Source organism: Alnus glutinosa, chromosome 9 (genome assembly GCF_958979055.1).
Source record: "Alnus glutinosa chromosome 9, dhAlnGlut1.1, whole genome shotgun sequence".
Classification (NCBI taxonomy): Eukaryota; Viridiplantae; Streptophyta; class Magnoliopsida; order Fagales; family Betulaceae; genus Alnus; species Alnus glutinosa.
In genome coordinates, this window is record NC_084894.1 from 26,332,583 (window position 1) to 26,345,254 (window position 12,672).

A 12,672-nucleotide genomic window follows, 5' to 3' on the forward strand; every position below is an offset into this window, starting at 1 on the left:
GTTTAATTTATATAGTTTAAATATAAATTGTTTGATGACTAAACTTAAGAATAATTAATAATGTCATATATGCTGATGTGATTACAGTAATATCTAAGAATATATGTACTGTCTAGAAAAGTTTTGGTTAGGAAGTATTGGGATTTAAGTGTGTCTTTGTGACCCCTCCTCCCCAATTTCCTTAGGAACTCACCTAATTGCACCTTGGAGAATTCTGTTTTTCCCATTTTGTATTGGTTTGTTTTATTCTTGGAGCCATTTGTGGGCATCTATACAATTATTAGATGTTAATGAAGTCGTAATTATCATGATAATTTTGGAAGAGTTACAACATCCCAATTTTAAAAAGAAATTGTATCAAGATTACACACATAAACTTCAAAAGAATTTTATTAAATATTCATGAATTGCATCGTAATTATTATAATAATTTGGAAGAGCCACAACATTATGATTTTATAATAATAATTGCATAAAGATCATATACTTTACCTTCATATAGAAAAATTAAAATCGTATTGTAATTAATTCATAAATTTAATTACTTATTCTCATAGGGACGTTTTTGTTTTTATGACTTAATTAGAATAAGATAGAAAATTTAGTTACCTCCAGGAGGGAAATTCACACAAGTTTTACCGAATTTGCAAAGCCGCTCCTCATTCACAAGTACTCAATCAAGCTTTCTAGCCACAAAGGTAGAACCTTCTATTTTATTACTCAAAGTGAAAAACAACCACCAAAGTTCAAATCCATAACTTCCAAGCTGTTCAAACAATCATTGAATTCAATCTCATAATAATTCAAACTATCCAAGCCCCATTTTTCCTCCAAAAACCGAACAGAGTTAAAATCACTACAAAGAATCCATGGGCCATCAACCACCCCCATCTTCATGGAAAGCAAATTCTGCCAAAGAAGCCGCCCATCAATAGGTTTGTTAGCACCATAAACAAATGTATGATACTAACTAGACTTCTCTTTAACAGAATGCACTAGGCAAGTAATGCTCTGATCACTCTTGTTAAGGACAAAAACTTTAAAATCCTCTCTATTCCAACAAACCCAAATACTACCCAAATAATGCTTCTCATAGTTGAAGCAAAAATCCCAATTCGGAAACATAGAAGAGCTAACAATTGCAGCATTGTCTTTCTTAACTTTTAGTATCAATCAAACAAGCCAAACCAGTCTTCTTAGCTCTAATTGTACTCTGAACTTCTTTTTGTTCGGAGGGATGGTTCAAACCCCTTACATTCCAAACAAGCATGTTCATGAATGAGGTGAGAAGCCCCTCATCAATCACTCCTACTCCTCCTCCTCCAATTTTCCTTTCCCTTTATCAACTGGGCTGGATGGTGTATGATCCATCTCTTCATCCAATAAAAGTTGGAGAGCCTCATTTGATTTCCTGATTTCACTATCATCATACTTCTTGCCCTTAGCCTGAGCCAATAGCTGAAAAGAGTTGGTCCAATGCTTGCTGTTATCAACAGCAGTATTTCGGGACTTAGGAGTTCTCTTGAACCTACTCACCACAGTCAACTGATCAGCACTAGAAGAACCCGGTTTATCATTCCCACCCGATTTAGGAAGGACCTTAGGGGCAGCTCTTGCCTGAACTTTTGGAACAGGTCCTGTCTCAGCTGGTTCCTTCCTACGAGGAAGCCAGACAGCTTTCTCAATCTTAGTACAGGTGTGAGTAGCATGCCCAAAAGTGTTACACTTGTTACACTTTATTGGCAGCCATGGATACTCAATTCCGACTTTGGTTACACCTCCATTTATTCCTATAATCTCTCTTTCTTTTGGAAAGTCAGAATCAACATCGACTTCCACCAAAAAACAAGCAAATCCAATCCTAAGCTACTCTTATGTTACCGAGTTAGCGCAAATAGGCCTTCCTACCCCACTAGAAATGCGGCTTAAGCAAGTGGAATTCCATAATTCCATGGGGAGGTTATGCAGTTTAATCCAAATAGGCATAGAGGACAAAGAAAGCTTAAGTAGCTGCCTACCTGGGGTCCAGCGGTGCAGAATGAGCGGCTTATTAGCAATATACCAGAGCTTTTCCTCAAGCACAGCTTCTCTAGTACTCTCATCAGCAAAGCGAAACAAGTATGGACCATTCTCCAGTAAGAATACCTCCACACTGCCATAAGCAGACCAAATATATGTTTTCCACAGTCCTCTTAACCACATAGAAAGGGAGTGGTTTGTCAAGGAATTGGCCAATCAAGGAAGAAAACCTTTCAAAATCCCTTCCTCAATCCCTTCCTTTGGAGGTTGCACAATAATCTTCTCATTCTGATGATTAGGTTCCTGATACTGCAATGAACCAAAGGACTTTTTGGATTGGAATAGCTGGCGCCAATCCTGGGCCCCTTTCACAACATTCTTGCCAGGCTCGCCATCTTCCACCCGAGCGTGGGAAGAGTGATCCATATTATTGCCCGGAGATTGATGTGCACAATCATCCCTAGTGGATCTCTCATACGTATAAACAGAGGATTGCAGCTCCACATTCATAGCTACTTAAACCAAAGGAAAACCCTGATTTTCCTCAACTGCAGAAGAATTCATCTCCATATCTTCCACAAAATCACATTCCGCTTCAGAATTCCCCTCCTATTGATCATCAGAGGCAATCTCTGCAATCGGATCAGGAACCGCCACTCGAGGTTTTGCAACCTTCCTCCTGCCTCTACCACGATTCGGCCTCTTCGCCATACAAACCAAATTGACTACCACACCACTATCGCTGGGATCACAACCGCAAAAATCCGACAGCCAGCACCGCCGATCACGTCCACACGCGCCAAGAACCAAAATTCCCAAAGAGAATTAACTGCCGTGGAGCTTTTTAAATGCCTTTGTATGCATACGTATTTGTGCGTTATGGCTTGGTTAGCCCGGAAAAGGAAACTTTAAAAGAGTTAAATTGCTTGCGCTCGACAAGATTGAGCGGTCAAATATGGCATAGTGGAGTGACGGCTGTTACTTTCTCTTTCATCGCATCATTATCAACCAAAGATCATTCACAATCCCTTTTCATAATTTCTCTAAATTTAATTTTAAAAATTTACTTTAAATATTTTAGCCAGTTACTTTTTTAAACCATCAAACAACAAACCCTTTAAATATTTTTCTACTTTAAATAAATACTTTTTTTTTTAATCATTCACATTAACTACCATGAATGCTATTGTCATTAAATAAATAATATTTTTCTTTACTTTAGCACGGTTTGCAAAAAAAATTATTAAAAAAATTATAACATTGTATTTTTTTGCTCTTCAAATCTAAAAAGAAAATCTGACAAATATTAAATTTAATATTTGTTAAAGAGTATGTTATATAAGCTTATTTGTGGTTTTTGTTAAAAATATAGAGAAAAGTTAAACATAAAGGGGCTATTGTGAGTGCTTTAAGATAGCTATTACTTTCTCAGTAAAAAATCTAGATGCTCTTACAAATGAACTACTTACCAAATTTTCTTCTCAAAAAGTTGGTTCAGTTCCATTTCCACTACACGATGTACACAGACACAATCCTACCGACCGAGCCAATAGGGAAGCTTGGGTTGAGGTGGTCAAAGCCAGATGTGAAGTAGCCTCGGTGAGTTTAATTTATGACGCATGTAATTCTCATATATATAAATTTTTGATGAGCTCAACAATCACATGATTCTAATTTAATAAAAAATTTTGCTATAGTTGAACGATGGGTGCAAATGGATTAGTTCCAGATCCAGTTCCTATGATTTTGGAGATAGGTACAAAGCAGCGGTTCCAGATACGCCAGTTACTAAACAGGTACAGTAAAATGCCGAAACTGAATTTAAATATGGTCATAGTATTTCACTTTGCTTCTATTGGGTTTAATTTATGAAGTAATTGTCATATATAACTTTTTGGGAGAATTTCACTTATAATCTTTGATCTTTTATTAATTTTAAAAAAAGTTACACAAACTATAAAAAGTGTCAATATAGGGTATCAATTTTGCAATTTCAATTTTCTGTTAAATCCTATAAAAAATTTTAAAATACCCCTATTTTTTTTTAAAGAAAAAAAAAACAATTGCTAGGATTTAGGTGTTAGAATTTAATGGAATTCGAAAAAATACACATGCCTGAATCTTTGCAAATTTTTTTATATATTTTTTTAAAAAAATAAATACAGAGGTATTTTGAAAGTAGAATTATAAGTGGATGAGAAGACCGGTTGCAATTGAAAAAAAAAAAAAAAATGAAAGATAGTTATCCTAAACTAACGCTTTTTAAAGTTTAGGTACATTTTTTCAAAAGTGATGAAAGATCAGGGATTATAAGTGAAATTTTCTCTAAATTTTTTATGAGCTCAACAGTCACATGATTCTAATTTAATCAAACGTTTTGCTAAATATAGTTGAATGATGGGTTGCATGGGGTTGGTTCTCGAAATCCTTTTCCACGAGACTATTATTATTGTGACACGGCTCGAGGATGCCCAGTTAGGAAAGAGGTACACATACATGTTATAGTTATAGTATTTCACTTTGCTTCTCTTGGGTTTTGATTCGTTCCTTGTATTAAATTTTGATACATGTTCTTTTAATCTTTTGCAAGTAGGTGCAGAGATGCTTGGATGACATGTCTGTACTCATAACATGGTATCATGGTATACATAACCATCCACTTCCAACTCCCATGGCTTCCACCGCTGTTTTAGATGAAACCTCTAGTTTCACCCAATCATCCCTTCCGCTTCCTTATCAACCTTATCATGGTTCTTATCTGACAAAACGGTCTTCTCATCCACCAAACATCAGATGCATAAACCCTAACGACCCTTCCAAAGGAATTGTTCTTGACCTTACAGGCAACTCTGACGATCCACCTCAATTTCAAATGGACAAAACACCAGTGCGATACCAAGACCAAAACCAGGCTCCAAAGATTCCAGTCGTCGAAGACCCAAACAAAGAAGGTATTGTTTTCCCCGCACTCCACTGGTAAAATAGAAATGGTTAGGTGTAGGCATATGCATATGTACGTATTTGTGTGTTATGGCTGAATAACCTCAGAAAATGTGACTTAAAAAGTAGGGCTAGCTATACATGCGGGCGAATATTAATCACAACTATTTACTATCTACATATACAGATGCGGTTAGCAAAAACCATTATTTGCATATGCGGATGTGGATAGCAAATTTAGGGTATATATATATAATATATACCTTGTGTATATTTAATAAAATCACCAAAACGATATCGTTTTGGTGTTTAATACCAAAAAGAGATAGAAACTGGTTTGGATTATTAGTTTGTGTATAACAACTGTTTGGGACCTACTCTTATTTATTCGGATTTATTTGCTTCGCGTGATGGTCACACACAATGCTACAACCATCCACTATGCACTGCACCAACGTGACTGAACATTAAAGGGTTTTAAGCTTGTTGGAAAGACTTATTATGATCCGTATATCATCTGTCGTGTGAATAATTGGGTTTCTTCTATGATCGATAGATCATTCTCTTTTTCTCTTTCTTTATTGGGATAATTACACCATTGGTCCCTGAAGTTGGCCTAAATTATAAATCACTCCCTATAGTATAAAAAGTTCATGGAGGGTCTTTGTGGTAAATTATAATTACAAATCAGTTCCTGAACATGTTTTCCGTTTACCAAGTTAATACATTCCGTTAGTCAGCTATGCTACACTCAATAGGAAGTCGACACGTGTTCATTATAATAAAAAAAAATATAAATTTAATAAAAATAAAAAAAAAATAAAACAAAAATATTATTTACCCACCCCTAAAGACATTTAGGGGTGGCGGGCGGCAACCCCTAAATGTCTTTAGGGGAGGTTGTGCGCCACCCTCGGCCATTGGGGGTGGTCGGGAGTGGCACAAGGCCACACCTTCTATATATATATAAAATAATATTTTTGTTTTATTTATTTATATTTTTACTAGATTTTATATTTTTTATTGTAATGGACACGTGTTGGCTTTCTATTGGGTGCATGTGACGTGGTTGACTAACGGAATCTGTTAACTTGGTGGACAGAAAATTTGTTTAGGGACTGATTTACAATTATTGTTTATCACAAGGACCTTCTATAAACTTTTGTTACCATTGGGAGTAATTTGTAATTTAAGCAAATCCTAAGGACCAACGATGCAATTATCATTTTTTAATTTGTCAATCATTTCCTTTTCCTCTAAACTACTTTAATTACTTTGGAGGGCACATTGAACCTAAAAGTATAACCCCAATAAACTTGGGTATGTTGCATACTACGGTGTGGTTTATTGTATAATCATGGAAAAATAGTAAAAATAAGTTCAAATTATTTCAAAATAGCTTAAAACAGACTCTAATAGAGACCTAAAGAAAGCCTAAAAGATTAAAATATGCGCAAAAGGCTTATTACCTGATATGCAGATAGGATAATAATTGCAACAACAACACTAATACGGTTAGTAATCGCATTATGGAGATGTAGTTGCAGATATGATCAATAAACAACATTAACCTAAACAGTTAAATCGTAAATTACTTGTGCTCTACAAGACTGAGTAGTCAAATATTTTCTAATGCATTTAGTTTTAGTCTAGTCCTTTTTTTTTTTTTTTTTTTTTTTTTTTTTTCTTTTTTTCTTTTTTTCTTTTTTGCATGAGTAGGTATAATGGCAGTTTGATTGAGTAATTTATTTGGCATATTGGTGTGATCTAGATGCCCCCCACAACGTTTAATAGAGAAGTCTAGTGAAATCCAAATATAGTGGAGTCTTCTTCATCCTCAGATTCACATGGAGAGAGAGAGAAACAAATAGGCCTATTTGAGAGACTGATAGAAATCTTTCATTTCCACTGTGGTTTGGTTCTCGGCCGAAGTGAAAGCTATTTTAAAAAATTATATATATATATAGGATGAAAAAGAAACAAAATAATGATCAATAAAAATAATTTGCATTTAGTATTATGTTTTAGAGATATGATTCCTTACCAACTCTTCACACAACTAAAAATAAAATTATTCTATGTGACAGGGAATCATAGGATAGTTGTAATTTTTTTTTTTTGTTTTCAAAGAGCCTATGACTCCCTGCTACATAAGATAATTGTGTTTTTAGTTGTGTGAAAAGTTGGCAGGGAATCATATATCAATGTTAATTAGCAAATCTTTCTCATTTTTCAATTTAGAAAAAGAAAAAAGGAAATCTTGATTGCACCCATGCATTATACAGGCTCTACCCCTCCTATTTCTCATGGAATTTGTCTCTTTTTGCAGTCCAATCAAACTCATCCACAACAAGTACCTCATTTTCTAGACCTCATTGTAATTACGATGTTTTTTTGAGTTTTAGAGGTGACATTCGTAAAACTTTCATTGATCACCTTTACTCCAATTTAGTGCAACTCGGAATTCGCACCTTTCGAGATGACGAGGAACTTCCAAAAGGTGGGAACATCTCAACCAAACTTCTCGATGCGATTCGAGGATCAAAGATTTTCATTGTAGTTTTCTCCCAAGGCTATGCTTCTTCCAAGTGGTGTCTTGATGAGCTTGTGGAGATTATGCAGTGTAAGAATACCATAGGCCACACTCTTCTTCCCATATTTTATGATGTGGAACCCTCGAATGTTCGATGGCAAACCGGAACTTTTGCAAAAGCCTTTGCTATGCATGAAGAGAGGTTTCAAACCAATATGGAGATGGTGCAGAGGTGGAGAGAAGCTCTTACTAAAGCTGCAAATTGTTCTGGTTGGGTTCTCTCGAGTCTTGCAAATGGGTATTATGCTATGACTCTTGTACTTTTTTTCATGCATTTCTTTTTTTTTTTTTTTTTTTGGCCTTTATATTTGCTTCTAAATTTTAGGCAAAAATTGATAAAAAGTAACATTAGGCTAAATGGATTGAACAAAACTAGTGTTTGAATTAAACAAGTTGAAGGTTTTTTTGTTTCGTGCCCACTATTAGAATATAAATTAAATAATTAAATTAACTATTTCTTAAGAGTTTAAGTTTTTTTGATAAGTGGTGATTTAATATGGTATCAGATCTAGAGGTTATGAATTCGAACTTTGTCTATCATTCACCTCCCATTTCAATTAAATATTTCATGTGTTGGGTCACTAATTAAGGGAGAATTTGAAACCATACGTGAGGGGGAATAAATCACCGCGTCATTAGATCCAAAGGTTATGGATTCGAACTTTGTCCTTGTCATTCACCTTCTATTTTAATTAAATATTCCACATGTTGGGACACTAATTAAATAAGAATTTGACATTGATAAGTGGTGATTAACTATTTCCTATATAACAACTTATCCTTTTCGGATAAGTGGTGATTTAACATCGATTCTAGATATCAAGCTCATGCTATCTAGAGACAAACCTTTTTTTGTTGAATTATCAAGTCTAGGATTGCTTTTTAGATAAAATATCGTTCACTTGAGAGGAATGATATTGTAACCAAACTTGGTGAGAAGCAATTAATTAATGGGTTTTTTTGCTAGAAGAAAAAAAAAAAAAAAACTGCTTCATGGCATGTGAATAGGAGAAAAAAATTACATAGAAATATATTTAAATGATAATTATCACTAAATTTGATTAAACATAATTGTTGTCGTGACATATTAGTCTTAAGTGATTGAGATGATAATACCCTTATGGTTCTGAAGAGTCATAATTTTTTTTAATATTATTATTATTTAGATCTTTGGGCTTATCTTATTGTTTTCAGGTATGAATCAAGATTCATCGAACGGATTGTTCAAGAAATTTTGTGTAAAGTGAACCCAACTCGCTTGGATGTTGCCAAACACCCAATCGGATTAATGTCTCGTGTTCATGATATTAAAGATTTATTAAATCTTGGAACAAGTGACGTCAGCGTTGTGGGCATGTATGGAATGGGTGGTATTGGTAAAACAACCCTAGCAAAAGCTGTCTATAATGAAATATGTCTTGAATTTGAAGGAAATAGTTTTCTTTCAAACTTTAAAGAAAGCTCAGAAAAGTCGAATGGCTTAACTCATTTGCAAGAAAAACTTCTTAATGATATCATGAAAGTGAATTTGAAGATTGATAATGTTGATAGAGGAATCAATATAATTAAGGAAAGAATCCGTGGAAAAAAAGTTCTTGTTGTTGTTGATGATGTTGATGACTTTGAAAAGCTAGACCCGTTAGTCGAAAAGGAATGGCTTGGTCCTGGTAGTAGAATGATTGTAACCACTAGAGATGAACATGTGTTAAGTCCATTGAGAGTGGATAAAAAATATAAGGTCAGAGAATTGAATCATTGGGAGTCGGAGCGACTGTTCAGTTTGCATGCCTTCAAAATGACTAATCCAAAAGGAGATTACTCAAAGCTTTCGAATGAAGTAGTGGCTTATGCCGAAGGTATTCCATTAGCTCTTGTGCTTTTGGGTTCTTTTCTGAAAGATAGAAGCGATGCTGAATGGGAAAATGAATTGAAAAAATTAGAAAGTACTCCTAATGTTAAGATTCAAAAAATTCTTCGAAGAAGCTTTGATTCACTGGATAAGTACACAAAGGCCATATTCCTTGATATTGCATGTTTCTTTGTCAATATGGACAAAAAATATGTCAAGAAAATACTTGATGGTTGTAAATTGTTTCCAAAGGTTGGTATCCGTACGCTCATTCAGAGGTCACTTGTGACAATTGATGACAGAAATATTTTGAGGATGCATCATCTTATTCGAGATATGGGAAGGGAGATTATTAATGAAGAGTCACCTGATTTGCCTGGAGAACGTAGTAGGTTGTGGTTTCACGAAGATGTCTTTAATGTATTACGCAACCATACGGTAAGAGTCATGCATATGCATTTATATATATAAACAAATGCATGTACACACATAATATATGTCTTATGTTGGTATATATGATCATTATGCCTTTTGCTAATCATGCATCATGGTTATAATTGAATGATTAAAATCCAAATCTTTTGTAAATCAAGTCAACAAGTGATATTTAACCATATTTAAAAGGTATACAACGCTTCAAATGATTTTAATAATGTATGAATCAATTTTGTGATTTTTTTTTAAAAAAAAAAAAAAATTATGATGAAGGGTATATAAGCCTATTCTAGTTCAAAATTGTTCTAGCTTTACACAGGATGAGGAGGATCTTCATTGCTAATTCAACTGTCTATTTTGCTAGGGAACGAAAACAGTTAAGGGTCTCATCTTAGAAGTATCTGAAGATGTACGCTTGATCGAAACTACAACATTTACAAATATGAAGAATTTGAGATTGCTCCAAATCAATGCTGTACAACTCACGGGATCCTATGAACATCTCTCTAAAGAGCTAAGATGGCTTTTTTGGCATAAGTGCCCCTTGGAATTTCTACCACAGAATTTTCATCTGGAAAACCTTGTTATTCTTGACATGCAGTATACTAATCTCAAACAAATTTGGAAGAAGAACAAAGTATAACAAACCTTACAAAACTTTTTTTTTCTCTCCTTCTCTCTATTAATTTTAAATGTGTAACTAACAAGAACTTTTCCTTTCTTTATTTATTCTCTTTTTCTTTTTTTTTTTTTCTTTTTTCACAGATACTCATCAAGTTGAAGGTCCTTAATCTCAGCTATTCCAAATATTTCACCAAATCACTAGACTTCTCTCAAGTGCCACAACTGGAGACACTAATACTTGAAGGTTGCACAAGTTTGGTTGAGATTCACAAGTCCATTGAATGTTTGAAAAACCTTGTTTTGCTGAATTTAAATGGATGCAAGAGTCTTAGGAATCTTCCAAGCAGCATTTCAAACTTAGGATCTCTCAAAACTCTTGATTTGTCTGATTGCTTACAAATTGACAAGTTACCGGATCAAATAGGGAATATGATTGCTTTAACAAAGCTACTTGCTGATGGAACTGCTATTAGGCAATTACCCTTCTCCTTTGGTGGTTTGAAGAATCTTGAGATTGCATCATTTTCTGAACATAAAGAATCATCCTCAAAATCTTGGTTGTCAACTCTCTTGTCATTGATGTCACCAAAAAGCTTGAACCCAGCATGTTTTCTACCACCTTTCATTTCTGGATTACGTTCTTTGACAAAACTAAATCTCTCTGGACGCAATTTGTCTGAAGATGGGTTTCCTGTTGATTTTGGGAGTTTATCTTCACTCAAGCTTTTGGATTTATCAAGAAATAATTTTTATAACCTACCTGGTTGCATAGGTTACCTTCCAATATTGTACGAGTTGCATTTGAGTGAGTGTACGTCTCTTAAATCAATTTCTGGACTCTTCGCAAGTTTAGGTATGTTGGATGCAACTAGTTGTACATCAATGGAACGACTCTCTATTTCGTCAAACCACAAGAGAGGACTACTTTTTGACCTTCGTCATTGCCACAAATTGACGGAGATTCAAGGCTTGGAGAATTGGGAAATTTCTACTATTCAAAATCAAGCATATGATTTTAAGAGTCATCTCCAGGTTCCTCTCCCTCCCTCCCCTCCCTTCTCTCTCTCTCTCTCTCTCTCTCTCTCTCTCTCATTTTATGTTCTGAACATATTTTTTGTTTTGAACAGTGTCCGTTAACCATTGGCGATGATGAGTCTCGTGTCATTTGCATACCTGGTAGTGAGGTTCCAAATTGGTTCAGCCACAGGACATATTCGAATTTTATATCCTTCCATGTACCTTCAATTTCAAAGGGTCAATTCCCTCGGTTGTTTGTTTGTGTTGTTAGTCCTTTTAATGGAACCAGAGATATCAGGGGGTTCCGTTACATTCCTAGCCTGACAATCAGAAATGAAACTAGAGGCAACGAGAAATTCCTTCAGCCTTGGACAGCAACTGATTGTACGGACGAGTTTACTTTGCCAAGAACAAACGGAAATAGTGATCATGTCTTTCTATACCTGACAGCACTCATAAGAAATAAATATGAGCTGGAAAGTGGACTCATATTTAATGAATTGGTGATGGAAAGTGGAGATGAAATTACGGTGTTCTTCGGATTTCGGGGAATGAAACCTTTTGTGGAGGGGTTAGGAGTTCTTGTAGTAGTTGACGAACCAAATGTAATGTAAGAAGAAGTTACATTGAAGAACTTTGGAGGACTTATGTTTTACTTGTTTAGTTGTTGTCTTTTAGTTTTAGTAGTAGAAAAGTCTTAAGACAATGTGAATAAAGACAGCAGTTATATTCACGTTGTTTACACAGTCAGAAACAACGTGTATAATTAACATCGTTTTAATAAAAAATGACAACAGCCTATTTTTTTAACTCGCATTCTGTCTTCTCACCTTTCACTTCTTTCACCTCTCTCTCTCCCTCTCTCAAATAATGAAAACTCTTTCGCCTCTCTCGTCACTATCTCTCTCAGAAATTCTGCCTACCTCCAACGAAGTAGCTTCTTTCCGTCACTCTCAGGGATACTAGGTTAAGGTAACATTATCTTCTCTCTCATTTTTTAAAAAATTACACCTTTGATATATGTAGTTGTCCTAAATTACAAATCACTTCCTATCGTATTAAAATTAATTCAGAGATTTCTATGATTAGCCTAATTTACAAATTGCTCTCTAAAGTCAAATTTCGTTAAAATCTTTGACAAATTCTATTAGACGCCACACCAGCATCAATAAGATAGCAACATTTATCAAATTTA

General features: G+C 34.7%; 2 protein-coding genes across 2 annotated transcripts; both read left to right on the forward strand.

Moving 5' to 3' along the window:
- The first annotated feature begins 3,723 nt into the window (after positions 1 to 3,723).
- LOC133876927 (disease resistance protein RUN1-like) lies at positions 3,724 to 11,269 on the forward strand. Its single transcript, XM_062315151.1, has 8 exons — positions 3,724 to 3,855; positions 4,410 to 4,505; positions 4,613 to 4,970; positions 7,289 to 7,790; positions 8,747 to 9,839; positions 10,201 to 10,473; positions 10,602 to 11,146; positions 11,233 to 11,269. The coding sequence occupies exons 1-8, from the start codon at positions 3,724 to 3,726 to the stop codon at positions 11,267 to 11,269; spliced, it is 3,036 nt and encodes a 1,011-aa protein (XP_062171135.1).
- Positions 11,270 to 11,329: 60 nt separating this feature from the next.
- Positions 11,330 to 12,267, forward strand: LOC133877168 (uncharacterized). Its single transcript, XM_062315410.1, has 2 exons — positions 11,330 to 11,492; positions 11,588 to 12,267. Exons 1-2 carry the CDS (start codon positions 11,343 to 11,345, stop codon positions 12,089 to 12,091), a joined length of 654 nt encoding a protein of 217 aa, XP_062171394.1. The 5' UTR covers positions 11,330 to 11,342; the 3' UTR covers positions 12,092 to 12,267.
- Positions 12,268 to 12,672: the final 405 nt, after the last annotated feature.

What these genes read in the sequence shown, in the direction of transcription:
- LOC133876927 (XM_062315151.1), top strand. Translation starts at nt 3,724, where the DNA reads ATGGGTGCAAATGGATTAGTTCCAGATCCAGTTCCTATGATTTTGGAG. An exon ending in TGAATTTAAATATGGTCATA is followed by an intron (nt 3,856 to 4,409) that starts GTATTTCACTTT and finishes TGCTAAATATAG; the next exon opens with TTGAATGATGGGTTGCATGG. An exon ending in CGCAATTTGTCTGAAGATGG is followed by an intron (nt 11,147 to 11,232) that starts GTTTCCTGTTGA and finishes CTGGTTGCATAG; the next exon opens with GTTACCTTCCAATATTGTAC.
- LOC133877168 (XM_062315410.1), top strand. Translation starts at nt 11,343, where the DNA reads ATGGAACGACTCTCTATTTCGTCAAACCACAAGAGAGGACTACTTTTT. An exon ending in ATTTTAAGAGTCATCTCCAG is followed by an intron (nt 11,493 to 11,587) that starts GTTCCTCTCCCT and finishes TGTTTTGAACAG; the next exon opens with TGTCCGTTAACCATTGGCGA.